The following is a 15,524-nucleotide window of genomic DNA, read 5'->3' on the forward strand; positions in this document are numbered from 1 at the left end:
CTATAACAGACATGCAATCATTACCTCTTCTTCTGTAAGTCTTCATATTCAACTAAAACAGACTCAATATCTTGATGCAAACGTGTTAGGGCTTCTGCAGTGGTCAAACCCACCGCATCTGTTCCAGAATTCTTTGGTTTGGTTCCTTGCAAAAAAAAAAAAAAAAAAAAAAAAAAAAAAAAAAAAAAAAAAAAAAACCCTCAATAAGTAAAAGATTGGCCTACAAATACAGAGTTCCTATGCAGAACAGTCCCACTCCAACCTCTACCTAACAAAATCTGTTGGCAGGAAGCATGTGGTCGTATCTGGCATACAGACAGGTCCCTGCATGCTTCCCTATGCAGATTGATCCCACTCCACTTAGTTAGCTTCTTCGGGCAAGTGCTCTGCACTACCGTCATTAAATAAACGGAACATTACTACCTGGGATCAGTCTGCATAGGAACTCTCTAGGTATATATTATTACTTCTTCAAGTTGAAAATATAGGGTATTTCAAAAGTCAGTTCAAACATTAAACCACTATAAATATTATAATATTTGAGATAGGGAAAAAACAAAACATCACAGTGTTGGGCAAACAATGGGGTTTACAAAATATTGGGAAGATGTCTGCCGTTTTCTTGTTCAACGTACAGCATTCTATCTGCGACACCATGCACAGCATTTTGCAGATATCTTGGAATATTGGCAATTTCTTCCGAGATGGCATCTTTCAGTTGCAGCAGGGTTGTTGGATGTGTCAGGAAAACTCGTTCTTTAAGGTAACCCCACAACCAAAAGTCGGCCTAATTGAAATCTGGAGATCGCGGAGGCCACACTGCTGGAAAATGCCTACTGATGACTTTGTCGGAAAACAAACCTCAATTACGCGTGTTTTTTGGTAGGTTATTTTACGACGCTTTATCAACATCTTAGCTTGTTTAGCGTCTGAATGAAGTGGTGATAATGCCGGTGAAATGAGTCCGGGGTCCAGTACCGAAAGTTACCCAGCATTTGCTCATATTGAGTTGAGGGAAAATCCCGGTAGAAACCTCAACCAGCTAACTTGCCCCGACCAGGAATCGAACCCGGAAAACCTGGTTTCTCGGCCAGATGCGCTAACCGTTACTCCACAGGTATGGACAATAATAGAATAATACAGACTGTTACAGTAAATGGGGAGCGCTACTACAGCATGTTACAGAACTTCGTCATCCCTAGACTGAGGAATCATGATATGGAAAACAATTAATTACGTAGATGTTTGGAGATCATGTCATCAGTAGGCACTTTCCAACAATGTGGCCTCCGCGATCTCCAGATTTCAATCCGGCCGCACATTTGCAACTACAGAGGTTATATCAGCGTCGCCGGTGTGCCGGAATTTTGTCCCGCAGGAGTTCCTTTACATGCCAGTAAATCTACTGACATGAGCCTGTCGCATTTAAACACACTTAAATGCCATCGACCTCGGCCGGGATCGAACCCGCAACCTCGAGCATAGAAGGCCAGCACTATACCAACTACGCTACCGAAAGTGACTCGATGTTTGATATCACATTAATTCGTTATTTGATTGTTTTCATTTTGTCTCTGTCACTTTGACATTAGTTCTAGTGATGGAAGGAGTGTGTAGTTATGTCTCGTGATGTAAGTCGTACCTACTTCCGTATTTACGGATACTGGATATTTAGCACAGTTCGGTGAGGTATAATAAATAGGATTATACCTCACCGTAATCCTGTTGTCACTATTTTGGTATGTAATCCCTGGTTATTATTATTTTGGTTGATATAGAAAATATTTCGTTTGATGCTAATCTTGTAACATAAATAAATAGTTCATGAAAGTGGAAGAAATGTATCCACCTCTTAATTAATGTAAGGTAAGTGATCGTAGTTATTTACTGAACTGTTTGATCGTTGACATAGCATAGGATAGGTTAGGTAAGACTGTATTAGCTTAGGAATGTTAAGCTGATTATTATTATAAATTGAAATGTACTTTGAAGTTGTATATGTTTCAAGTTTTTTCTTTTTTGTTTTTGTGAATTTTATTAAATCTGATCAAGGTGTTACATAATGTATATAATAAAATAATAAATAAAACGATTAAATAAAAAAAACACGCGCGCACACACACACACACACAAATTTGACTATTTGTAACTTAATCGCTGTAAAAGTAAAAAAAAAAAAAAAAAAAAAAAATACAGTAATTCTTTACAATTACGTCACCAAAGGCAGGCATAGGCCTATGTCTATTCATGTTACCTACCGACCAAATGCGAATATCAAAGGCATTCCAAAAGTCTGAATTAACCAAATCTAACCTGTCACTGATACTCAACCTTATGAAAACTCGCTATGTACCTACACACATTCGATTCTGTCTCTCTGCAAGTCATGTACCTACACACATTCGATTCTGTCTCTCTGCAAGTCTTCACTTTCACAAATTATTTAAACCTAATCTACGTATGTGTTTACTTTACTATTCATGACTCGAATCTGCATCCTTTGTGTTTGAATACGGAGATGCAGTCATTTCTGTATAGTGGAAGTGTCATTTTCCTGGTTCATCACTCAGTTATGTAGCCAGTGACGAAAACAATTGTTTAGCAGCTTTGTGGTCTTTCGTTATTGTAGCCAATAATATCGTTGTTGAGAGAAATGTTTTCATTGCAACATTTCAACCAACACTTAAAACTAAGCTCACAGTGCAATCATCCCAAATTCTATTCAGGGTTAGAGATGAGAACACAAACAGTACAGTAGATAGGTACGAGTGTGAGCATATGTAATGGAATAAAGGATTGGTATTAATTACATACTGTACCCCTATAAATTTATAATGCATTATTTACCATCTCCATCACCGCCTGGCAATGTGTCAGCCAATTTTTCTTGTTTGGTAGACATTCCATCAGTACCGTATTATTTTATGTTGTCCATGACCTTCAAAACACATGAGATTACATCAATATTCACTACCGTAACTACACGTACATACCAGAGTATGTATTTGTTACATGTTGCCATGAAAAGTAGGAAAAGTAATAAACCAATGACTTGACAGTTCTAAATGACAAACTTAATTCCCAGATGTAAGACTACAAAAACATTGACAATAACTCTCAGATATAAGAATACAAATGCCAAAAAGTATATCCAACTTGGAACAACACTCGAAGAGACTGCTAATACTTCGTAGTTTCTGGTTTCTGTGCAGAAGAGAAGGCTATATGAAATGTACTTTACACCGGCATTGTACTTCACCCGCTTCATTGAAATTCAATGCAACTCCAAATTCCTGTTTGTTCCACAGGTCCTGGCGAATGCCTACAATCTAGTTTCCTTCCTTCTTTTAATAACTCATCCAGACAGTATATAAGTAACTCGTTATATATTATTTTGCAGGTATGAACATTCTCACCCCACATGCGTAGTTTGCGCATGCCGCATGGGCATGATCACGGCCGACTTGATTTTCGCTTCGCTACTTTGTGCTGTACGGGAGCATGAAATCGGCTTCTCTCTAGGTGCAAAAATCTACACGACGGTTCAATTTTCCTGTGACGTCATGCATTTTATGTGATCTGGGTTACAAAGTTTGACAGTACTTAGATCAAGTTGGGAAGTTCATATGGTATTTTGTTAGAAAGTAATTTTGAAAATGAAAAAGAAAGGTATGTATATTTTATATTGTTCTATTTTAAATTAAAGTGAAGGCCCTTGGCAAAAATTGTAAGCTAATGAATATTTTAAATATTGCAACATAGAGGTTATGGTATGTTTTCGTCAGCTATGAGGCATTTAAATTAAAACCAGAGGCTCCTTTTTCTTTGTAGTGCTACATTTGTAACTCTAATATTTTCTGTTTGCAGAAATTGAAGATATATTTGGAGGAATACTAGAAAAAGAACATGATGTGTCGGCTGGTATGGCCGCTATACAAACATTGTTGACTGTTTTGGAACGTGATACTTGTAAGTGAAGTCCACTGTTTTTTAAGGTAGAGCATCCACCGGCCATTGTAAACGAATATTGCATACTTTTGTCACGGCAACAGCACATTTCAATTTTTATTGCATTATATATATGAACTTATCACTACATTAACACATTGATTATTACACAAAACACACACTTATCGAATTAAATGTAATTATGAGCAGTGGAGAGAGTCGCCCGCCATCACATTCCACTTCTTCCGCTAGGAAGCTCCTGGTACAACGAATAGCAGGAAGGATAACATTTGTAAACGAAATGATACTAAACGTGAGGAATGTTACTACAGGTGTGTAGTATCGTGACAGGTTAGGTTAGGTGTGTATTATGTGACATCCCCACCCCTACATCCGCTATTTCCCACGTGTCCCGTAAAGTGTCTGGTGGAGGGGATACTGGGCGGTGCTTACTAACAACAGTTATTGTTGTTCTCTCTGGACAAAAAAGGACCTGCCGTCAATTCTTCTTTTTCTCATTTATGCTTACACATTAAAATATAATAAACCGTAATTAATTATTTACTTAAATTTACCGTATTTTACATATTTTTGATAGAGTCTAATCGTGGAGATCATGTTACATTGTTTTATCCTCTGTTGACATGTATTTCCTTCTGTAAATATTTGCCAGTTAAAGGTAAGGTTTGGTTAGGTTGGGTTAGCTAAGGATGACCAGGCATCCGAATTTTGAAGGACATGTCCTCCTTTTTAAGCTTAGCCGTCCTGTCTTTCAGGCATTTAAAAATATAACAAAATGTCCGGAATTTTTAAAATCTATGACTGTTGAAAATTTATCTCTTCATAACATGTGTTATTTCTTGTCCCTTAAGGAAAAAGTATTTTTTCTTTTATTATTGGATTGAGGCAGCAACTCCAAAAAAAAATATCTTCTTTCATTTGTGTTGATAACTTTGCCATTAAACTAAATTTATCACATGTAATGCTCATAACTAGGACAATATTTAGTATTATTGTTTTCGTTTACATTGAGAATTAATATATTATACTGTACTATTAGATGAACAGTAGGCCTATGGAAGCAATAATAGACATAGAAGTAACACTTTAAGTTCACAAAACAATATCGTTACACGAGAATACTGTGGAATTACCCATTGTCCTCCTTTTGAGTAAAATGTTCTCCTTTTTTCATCGTTTTGTCCTCCAAAGATATTGTAACTTTCAAATTCAAAAACAATAATGTAGTTTTATTCTTACAACAATAACTCTTCACTTTCTACAATTTAATTCCATTTCCGTCAACAATGGGATTTGCTCTCCACACAGCAACACAGTATTCGTTATTGCACTTCACAGATGACGACAATTTACTTGGATTATTGAGAACAACAATGAACTGTTAATTTTAACTAATGTTCACAAAGCACTATTTACAAATCAGAACTGTCAGTTCTCAGTTCACAGTTCATTTGCCTTGGCTAGTTCTTCTAGCTCAGTCACTCAAGTTCACAGTATCTCGAACCACAGACCTTCAGAGGCAGTCCACTGTACTCGAACTCAGGTCCCCCAACAGCGGTCCACTGCTCTCGAACTCAGGGCTTCAAATGCTCGCACAGCTGCGGACACACCCAAGTCGGACTCCGGTCTCGAATCTGGCTTCACTGCTACACAAGACTGGCTGGCTTGCTGTTCACCAACTACAACACTGCAACTAACTAAACTGCTGCTCAAGTTCACTCGCGTGCCGTAATTTATAACCACACCATAGTTGCCAGAAAGTACGATTTCTCGAGATTTCTACTTAGACTTCTGGACGATTCTGTTCGGGAGGGTCCGTCCCCCCCTTCACCCCGCACAGCGAAGCACTACCAGCTTTGCGTCCCCCCTTGCCTCGCGCCGTAGTGCACCGCCCTCTGCCCTCTCGGCATGCAGATGTTCCCCTTATGTCCGCCACACCTAAGCGACCAACGTTTCGTCTGCCGCGCACCCTGTCGGACACGCGTTCGAATCCCGACACAGCTGTCACAATATTTTCACATCTGGTTACCCTGGGTTAGATGAGAGGATAGCTAAGTAACGTGACACCGAGGAATGTGGTGACAGGAGACCCAAGGACTATGACAATTGTAATCACAGATGTCTGTACTGTCTCCCCACATCTTGCCACAATTTGTGCAGCCAAAATAAGTACCTGATAAACTACTGGTAATGTAATTAGGTAGGTCTGACAATGTCTATGTATCATTATGACATCTTAGCTATTTAGTTTCCTGTATTGCAGGAAAATGTCACAGGATTACTGCTGTCTAAGCTTCTGCCAGATTTATTCTCCTTACTTCATGAAGAGAATTGGTGGAGTTAAGTGTCGGGTTTAGATAAATAATAGAGGAAAGAGGAAAACTGTAACTGGTTGAAAGATTATAAGGGAGGGAAATATAATTTGTTGCACTCACATCATTTATGGATATTTGCACAATTTGGTTACAGCTGAAACAGTTCAAGAATTAGATTCTAATCTCCAGGCAGCTGTTGATGCAATGAAGAAAACAGACTATCCTGTAACTGCAGTTGCATCAGGCAGTGAACTTTTTTTGCGATTTATTACTCTTGCAAAACTTGATACTAAGGTAAGTTAATGTTTCTTCAGCAGAAATGTATTGAGAGAATATATTTAATAAAACAATCTCAGGACAATAATAATGCCCTCAAACTAAAAAATAATAAGCATGGCTAGTTAATTTTATGACGCTGTAAATTTTAAATCAAATAATTTATTGAATTTTCCTTGGATGATACTTGCCATCTTCCAGTTTGTGTTCTGATAAGTCGAAAATTACAATGCCAACCAGTATTTGCTTTGGGCTTTGTTGTCCTACCACAAAGCACTCGTTACTTTTTTGTAGAAAAGGACGTGATATTTTCACCATTGTTTCTGGCATGAACGAGACTTCAGCATTTTTATTGTAGACCTTATAGACTTAAGGTCAGTTCTCATGATGGCAGTGATGTCGCGACATTGCTGTCATAAGAGTAAATGTCACAGTAGTGCCATTGTGGGAACGGTTTTTGATGCCACAATCACAGCATCGTGGCAGTGGTATCGCATATCCTAAAGTTTTGCGACACTAGTGCAAACTGCCACACACAATTGCATCGTGAGAAGAGCTTTGCAACAGCCCTGTCACGACACCGAAGTAAACTCAACCACGTGTTCTGTTATTGTGAGATAATTTCGGTTTTTTAATTGTTTATTATGGCTGTGCTTGATATTCTAGTATTCCTGTAACATTATCATCAATATCTCTGCTTGTAAGAGAAATCGGTTCTAACTTCTGGAATAGGCAGAAAAGAGATGATGCTGAGTCTGCATTATTGAAAGTTAGTGGTGTAGGAAATGTAAAAGCTTTGAGAGCTAAAATAAGGTGAATTCGAGGAACATATAATAATGAAGTTCGTAAAATTAAAAAAATGAACCACACCTGGTGCAGATGCAGTTTACAAACCAAAGCTGCTTGGTTTTATTATGCCAACAGTTTTCTGCATTAGAACTATGTGCACAAGCCTGATTCAGAATCAAATCTGGTGAGTACATATGTATAACTTTATCGACAATATAACCTAAGAAATCTGTCCATGAAAATGTGGACAAATAAGTAAAAATTCTAAAATGTATTAAATTCCATTATTGATGTGGCATAAGATAGGCAAAACATTGTAGTTTTGTAGCATAAAATAATTATTGTGTCCAGTATTTTATGATTTATTCATTTTTAAGGTAATGTATAGATAAGAGAATAACTAAGAAAGGGACTCTGACAAATAAAATTGGCAATACTGTAATCAGCTGATTTTAAAAAGTAAGGAGGAATTATAATATATATGTACGTATAATGTAGCAATAACTGAATTCGTTTTATGAATTTGAAATTTACTTTAGATGCACCAAAATATTCAGGAATCACTATAGGCCCCAGTGTTTCTATTGAAATTCATGTAATTTAAAAGAAAAATATTGACACACTCCATTCCACTTCTGCCAGTTGCCCAGAGATCACAAAGATTCTGGTGAGAGGACCTGAGAACTCCAGCTAAATTTGAAAGTCCGTAAAGGGCCTTAATTTCTTCTCGAATTTATCCCTCAACTAACGTTGGCTATTAGAATAATGATCTGACTGCCCCAAATAGTCCTCACTTTCAGAGCTATCACTACCAACTGCTTCATAATCTAAATTTAACAGAAGAAATACTGAAATCAGAAGTAAACACTGGAATAATGAAACAATTGTCTTTAGAGACAATTAATATTAGGTACCCTCCACAAAACTGGCTTCATTTATATACCGATGGATCCTTGATCTCTAGAGAACAAGGTGCTGGTGTTACGTGCTGTCTCTTCTCACTTTATAGATCTTTTGGATATGGAACAACAAGTTTTGATGGAGAAATAAATCATTGCAATAAGTGAAAGTCTCAGGAATCTTCTATGCCACATCAATAAATTTAAGAATGCAGTTATATTGTCAGACTCCAAAGCAGCTATTCTATCAATCGTCTCTAAACACACACTTTCATCTCAAACAGCAGAAATAACTAAAATGCTGTCTCAATTAATATCACTCAATAAAAGAATTATATTCCAATGGATACCATCCCATTGTGGAATTCTGGGAAAGGAGAATGCGGATGCTTTAGCAAAGAAGGGCAGCACTGCTACTTACAGACCTGTTACTAAATCTACGTATTACTCTGTGAAAAGATTTATTAAATGTACATACTTAGACTTCAACAAACTAAATTTGATAACACAATCTCAAGGGAAAAAATGGAACTCTCTGCATCATAATCCACAGTTAATTTCCGATTTACCACGAAAATCGTCTGTAGCTGCATTTAGATTGGCAACAGGCCATGACTGTTTGGCCAAACACCTGCATAGAATTGGAATATATCAGTCCCCTAACTGCCCATTGTGCAACTCAAACCAAGAAATGGATTCGGAAGACCTCAAAATCTGTGCTTCAGTGGCTGACCATGATAATATCTTTGAAAAATATTGGAGTGCAAGAGGTCAAATGACTTCATTGTCAAACGCCTGGCATTAGAAAACAACAACAACAACATTTTCGAACAATGAAATATAGAAAAATAAATATTTTAACTTCATACAAACTTTTTCTAGTAAATCATTATATTCATAGCAGTAAGTTATTACAGATAATGAAGTTGGAAGAAAATCATCATCACATGAAATTACATCTAACTGCCTGCACTATTCAATGAGCTTAGATCTTACTGTATTGTTAGCCCCTTATATGGCTGGAAGAAAGGGTTACAAATTAGTTTACACCTGAGTGCAACTCTATTAGGCAGAATAGCTCCAAGCGATGATGATGATGATGATGATGATAATAATAATTAATAGTGATAGTAATATTGTAATAATAAATTTAAATACTACTATGACATGCTTTTCATTCTTCTGACTTCAAAAGTATCATAATAATATTTAATCAGATGAATATACATGTTATTTATGTAATAGAATTAGCCTTAATTAAATTTCGAAACTCACGATTAATTCAAAATCTTGAGTGAGGAAACATTTTGTAAACAGATTTAAAATCAGCACAAAGATTGTCCTCTATCATGCAAAAATGCTTGTTTATTCAACTTGCTATGAAAGGTGTAAATGTCTATTTTGAACAGACCACTTCGAAGTTAGCATTTTTCTTTCCTTCCCCCCCCCCCAAAAAAAAAAACGATTTTGATTTCGAATTTTTTTCGATGCTTCCCTTAGACATTGACCTATCGACAATACAAATAACAGTGCGATTGATTGACTATCATACGAGTTACAACACTATAAATATTTAATGAAGCTGTTGTCATCAACTACTGTAACCAGCAGACGATTATACCTAGTCTTGAGACAACTCTAGTGTAAATGAGTAACTACTGTGGCAGCAGTTGTCATGATATTTAATGACAGCAAAATTTGAGGCATCAGTGTCATTGTGAGAACGAGGTTTTACTTCATACACATAACTTATGTAGCATTCTGGAACCTAAGCTTCTTGCTGTATTCTCGTCAAGAATTATTTGGGAAATATATTTGCATTTCAAACCACAGAATAAGTAATAAACTTATGGTAAATTTTGTCTTTATATTTCTTTTTTTTTCCACACAACAGACTTTCGGGGAGTGTAAGAGTATTATGTTGCATCGTGGTCAGCTCTTCTTGAATAAACTAAAGGGAGCTAGAGGAAAAGTGGCAAAACTAGCATCTGCTTTCATCGTTGATGGGTCTGTAAGTCATTGCACAAAATCAGCATGGGGCAGTATTGGATATAATATAAGACATTACGATTTACTACAGTTCAGATTACTAAATATAATAGTTTTTTTTTTCTTTTCAGCGTGTTCTCACTCACTCCAAGTCTCGTGTAGTTCTGAAGGCAATGAAAGAAGCTGCACGTGCTAATAAGAGATTTGAAGTGTACATTACAGTATCATCCCCAGACAACAGTGGGTAAGAGCTGAAAATATTTATATTTGACAGTTTCAAAACAGTTTATGTATGCTTATGACATCAGTAATATTTCATTTCTCCAGTTGTTTCGTTTTTTGTATAAGAAGTGTTATGTTTGTTTAATAGACAAGACATGTGCTGCCTGCTGGAGAAAGAAAATATTCCCTGTACACTTATTCTTGATTCTGCTGTTGGTTATGTAATGGAGCAGGTAGACATGGTTATGGTGGGTGCAGAGGGTGTTGTTGAGAGTGGTGGAATAATCAACAAAGTAAGTGACTAGATGTAATGCATTAGTCCTATATAAAATAACGTCTTAAAAGAGACTGTTTTTTTACTTGGTTATTTAACGACGCTATATCAACTACTAGATTATTTAACGTCGATGGGATTGGTGATAGCGAAATGAGGGAGCCACGCCGATGGCTCCAGCTCCTGTTGTTTAATAGGAAATTGAGGGGCACCAGGATTCGACCATTAACATTGAGTTCATAGCCAGTGACTCTGTCAGATGAGCTGTTATCCTTTTCAGAATAGCTTGACTTATTTTTCACATTAATTTAAGTACCGGTAATTATAATATGTGATTGAATTTTCTTGATGTGTTTTAAGGTGGGCAGTTACACTATGGCCATGTGTGCTCGGGAGTTGAAGAAACCTTTCTATGTACTTACAGAAAGTTTTAAATTTGTTCGACTGTATCCTCTGAATCAGCATGATTTGCCTGATGAATTTAAGGTAAATATAAAATATAATCTTATATAGAAGCTATTTCTTTAGAGATTTCCTCATCTACAACAGTTGACAAATCACATGAGTGACAGTGTAACCTTAAGTTTTTGCTTTACCATTGTTAATAACTTATGTCTGTAAATGTCTTAATTAAGTTTACTTCTAATCCTTTGTATCTTTTTTAAGGGACTAGAAAGAAAAAATTATACTTATAAAAACAGTATTAAATAACTGCCCCATAAAACACTTATTCCATAGATCTTACATAAGCATTATAGGTTTGAGATGTGGAACAAGTAAAAAATTATTTAAAAATATATAATAAATAGTAAGTAGATTGATTCAATCTAAAAGTAAAAAACAGTTCATCATATGAGTAGAAGATATGAATATGGAGAAATTTTGTTAATTCTGTTCTAACTTTTTCCTTTGGTCCTTCAAATCTTTCAGATAGTTACTAGGCAATTACTATTGAAAACTTCGATACATGAAAACTGAACTCTGTTTTTAAAACTGTTGAGATTTGTAACTTGTATTAAAATTATGAATGTTCTAATTAGTGCTAAAAGTATCTTGTTTTTTTAACCCTTTGCCGATGGCAGGCATTTAAACTTGGAACTAGTGCAAGGACATTGGGAATTTAAATGCGTGAATGAGAAAAATGTAGTAATTTATTGAATTGGCTCCAACTCGCTTGAAAAAAATTACAAAGTTTTTAAAATTTCACATAATACTAATTAAGCTTCATAAAATAATATTATGAAGTCCAAGTTTTCCTTGATGTGATTTGCTTCAAACTATTCGACTCAGAGTCCGACATCGCAAATATGGCAGAAAACAGTGTATTTTTCATTTCCATGTTTGGAACACACAACACACCTTTGTGGTCTCGCATTATTCCCCCTATGTAGAATTCTTCTGGGAAAGTGCTGCTCTTTCAATGGAATTGTGCTATTACCTCATATGACGTACTTTCTGTTCCGCATATCCGAATTGAAGGTACAATCCCTTACCCAACAGAATTCTGAATAAGTGATCACTTTGCTTTCCAGTAATTTACTTATAAGTTATCACGGAATTGACCACTGTAGCATTTAGAAGTCTTCTGAAGAGTTTCATGTACCAAATATGGAGGCATTTCCTCTTTACTAGATAGTAGGTACATCTGCAACTGATCCTTGATGTCAACACCTCCCATATGTTCATTATAGTCAAAAACACATATGAGCTTTTTCTTTCTGAATTTCGTCACTCCGAAATGTAGAGATCAGAGTTTTGTCACTCCATTTTATTACATTAACAGTGAATACTGAGCAAATAATTCACCATTTTACAATTTCTTATATCTAATATTGAACCTGTCTGTTCAATCTCAGTGTGCCAACACAATCGGTCTCTTTGTCTTTCAGCATTACTGTCAGCTGTGGGGAGTTATAAAAATTACCTATCCAAACAATTCTGCCTTCATTTAGAAGTGGTTCTACTAAATGTAACACAATAGCTTTTGTCTTGTGTTCGGTGTAATCAATGATGATTCAAGTTTAGTTGTACCGTTAATAATAACCATAAAGGACCATAGATATCCAGTTGTAGATTCACATAATTCCTAGTTTTTTATTACAAATTTTTATCCTTTTAGTGGCAAGTACGTTTCAAAGATAATTCATCTTCCCTTCCATAATGCTGGTGACGGAACTTTCTCATTGCCAAACATCCAGAACAGCCCTGAGAATCACTCAGCCTATCAAATAGAGTAATGAATCTTTCCTGGGGGTAAAAAGCTGTTAGAGCATGGTGCTGACCACACCACCTCAGTCTAGTGCAGAGGTCAAGAAAGGATGGTGCTCTACCTCCATGCCCCCCCCCCCCCAAGTGTCTTCATGGCTTATGAAGGGGTTATCTTCTACTTTTACTCTTTTTTTTTTTTTTTTTTTTTAACAAGTAAGATGTAAACCAACTTAAGGCCTTATCTTTAATTTGTTTAACAGTGTATTATGATCTACACAATGAAATCATCATTATTATTATTAGCTTCACAACCCAATTTCCCAATTTGAACCTTGGCTTCCCTCTGTTCTGGCAACGCACAGTCAAATGCTTTAGCCAAATCATAAATATTTTTTCAACATGTCATTTCGAATTTAAAGAATTAATTCATCCACCAACCTAAAAGCTGGATTCTCTGTTGATTTTTGTTTACTAGATCTAAAATGTTCTAAAACTAATGATATACTATAATCTGTTATACATACACTTTCGAAAATTAGGTTCAACCTTACATGTCAAAACTTTAAATAGATCTTTATACTGTAAATGAAGTGTATTATTACTAGTACTGGCAAGTGAACAGTTCTTGTTATGATAGAAAAGATAATATTGCAAAACTTAACCTGCCTATTTATGCTTGACACCACAGTAACGTACCGCACCCCAGTGTTGCCACATTTCTGTGGAATAGAGCATTTTCTTCAATCTGACCTCATTGAGAGTACTTAGTTATGGCTTTTAAAGAACCCGGAAGTTCATTGCCACCCTCACATAAGCCCACCATCAGTCCCTATCCTGAGCAAGATTAATCCAGTCTCTACCATCATATCCCACCTCTCTCAAATCAATTTCAATATTATCCTCCCATCTATGTCTCGAACCCCCAAAGGTCTTATTTCCTTCGGCCTCCCAACTAACACGCTATATGCATTTCTGGATTCGCCCATATGTGCTACATGCCCTGCCCATTTTAAACGTCTGGATTTAATGTTCCTAATTATGTCAGGTGAAGAATAAATGCATGCAGTTCTGCGTTGTGTAACTTTCTCCATTCTCCTGTAACTTCATCCCTCTTAGCCCCTAATATTTTCCTGAGCACCTTATTCTCAAACACCCTTAACCTTTGTTCCTCTCTCAAAGTGAGAGTCCAAGTTTCACAACCAGCTGTTTTGAGAGCAGATTGAATGATAAAAGCTTCTCAGCTGAATAATAATATGCATTTCCCATATTTATTCTGCATTTAATTTCTTCCCAAGTGTCATTTATATTTGTTACTGTTGCTCCAAGATATTTGAATTTTTCCACCTCTTCAAAGGATAAATTTCCAATTTTTATCTCATTGAGAGTACAAGATAAAAAAAACAGCCTGATGTTTTATTTATTGCCCTTTTGTTTTGAATATTTTGGTTTTTCTTACAACTAATTTGAAGTTATATATTGTAGCTTAATATATGAAAGTAGATCTCAAGAAGATTAGACAGTTGTATGTGATGCTGGTTAGTCTGTTAACAATATTGTGAAAAGAAGTTAGAGCTGTTCCAGCAATCAGACAATACTACTGTAAAAGCATTATGAATGCTATATTTTTCATTAAAATATATTAGAAAATAATTCCAAAACAATAGGTACAATATGCTGAAACTTCTGTTCTCTTCATAGTTATATACATTATTTCATTTATAGAATTATTATTTTATGGTAAATGACATGCCAAGATTCTTGGTACTAGATATGTCAACTTCTGCTACTTTAAGAGTAAAAAAAAAAAAAATCGTCATATATCTTTATTTTATTGATGTGTTCTTACTTTCGTTTCCAGGATGAAAATACAAATCAAAGTGATTCATAATTCTTGTTTTATCTTTTCTAAACAGTATACATCAAGCAAATTGAAGGAAGATCTCAGTAAGGAACATCCTATGGTTGACTACACCCCTCCAAGTTACATCACTCTACTCTTCACTGATCTGGGTATTCTTACACCATCTGCTGTGAGTGATGAACTCATAAAGCTCTATCTGTGAAATATTTCTGCTGCTTTGTATGTAAAGAAGTGTACTCTTTTATTATAAAAATAAACACAAAACATTAAAAATTAGAGTACTTTATTTCTTCTAATTTTTATATACTTTCTTCTAATCGTGTAGTAGTCAATTAAATCCCATTCGAATTTTGATTTTCTCTAGAGAAATTACTGTTGATAAAATAAATATAATAAAAAGAGCTGACAAAAGCATGTGAACTATATAAGAATAAAGTGACATAAAAGAATGAGACCAAATAAAAAAATTGGGCAGAGAAGTGTACTTACTCCACCAACCTCACGATTATTAGCCTAGCACAGTCATTTCAACTGGATGAGGTATGATGTCGGAATGCAGTCCTCTCTCAGAGAAGAGGCACAGAGGGAAAAAGTATGGAAGAGTTAGTGGTACGAAGAAGTAAGAGACCATGTTATTACAAACCATATATTTATTTTTTCAGGATTGTGCAGAACATTAAAAACAAAAAGGAATATACATAATGAAAAAAAAATGGTTCCTG

The 15,524-nt window shown here is 35.6% G+C and overlaps 2 protein-coding genes across 13 annotated transcripts in view; one reads left to right on the top strand and one right to left on the bottom strand.

The window, feature by feature from the left end:
- Window positions 1-3,482, bottom strand: part of l(2)k05819 (transmembrane protein 94-like protein l(2)k05819) — a 72,350-nt gene extending 68,868 nt beyond the window's left edge. For 6 of the 11 annotated variants that reach the window (XM_069829122.1, XM_069829116.1, XM_069829119.1 and 3 more), the window contains exons 1-2: window positions 2,848-3,459; window positions 25-145 (exon numbers count right to left, since the gene is read on the bottom strand). In XM_069829122.1, the coding sequence (XP_069685223.1) occupies window positions 25-145; window positions 2,848-2,902 (176 nt within the window). In that variant the 5' untranslated portion in view covers window positions 2,903-3,459. Of the gene's footprint in view, window positions 1-24; window positions 146-2,847 lie in introns of all 11 variants that reach the window. The other 5 variants (XM_069829115.1, XM_069829112.1, XM_069829114.1 and 2 more) reach the window with 5 other exon arrangements.
- Window positions 3,483-3,516: 34 nt separating this feature from the next.
- Window positions 3,517-15,078, top strand: eIF2Balpha (eukaryotic translation initiation factor 2B subunit alpha). 2 transcript variants are annotated; one of them, XM_069829132.1, is made up of 8 exons: window positions 3,517-3,669; window positions 3,868-3,969; window positions 6,439-6,578; window positions 10,143-10,259; window positions 10,369-10,481; window positions 10,608-10,752; window positions 11,094-11,219; window positions 14,855-15,078. In XM_069829132.1, the coding sequence occupies exons 1-8, from the start codon at window positions 3,657-3,659 to the stop codon at window positions 15,002-15,004; spliced, it is 906 nt and encodes a 301-aa protein (XP_069685233.1). In that variant the 5' UTR covers window positions 3,517-3,656; the 3' UTR covers window positions 15,005-15,078. The 2 variants fall into 2 exon arrangements, with proteins under 2 accessions (XP_069685233.1, XP_069685234.1); XM_069829133.1 differs by lacking the exon at window positions 10,143-10,259.
- The last annotated feature ends 446 nt before the right edge of the window (window positions 15,079-15,524 follow it).

The sequence above is a fragment of the Periplaneta americana genome, chromosome 6, assembly GCF_040183065.1.
Source record: "Periplaneta americana isolate PAMFEO1 chromosome 6, P.americana_PAMFEO1_priV1, whole genome shotgun sequence".
NCBI lineage: Eukaryota > Metazoa > Arthropoda > Insecta > Blattodea > Blattidae > Periplaneta > Periplaneta americana.

Coding starts and splice junctions, on each gene's coding strand:
- eIF2Balpha (XM_069829132.1), top strand. Junction 3,970..6,438: donor TGTTTTGGAACGTGATACTT/GTAAGTGAAGTC, acceptor ATTTGGTTACAG/CTGAAACAGTTCAAGAATTA. Junction 10,260..10,368: donor CTTTCATCGTTGATGGGTCT/GTAAGTCATTGC, acceptor TTTTCTTTTCAG/CGTGTTCTCACTCACTCCAA.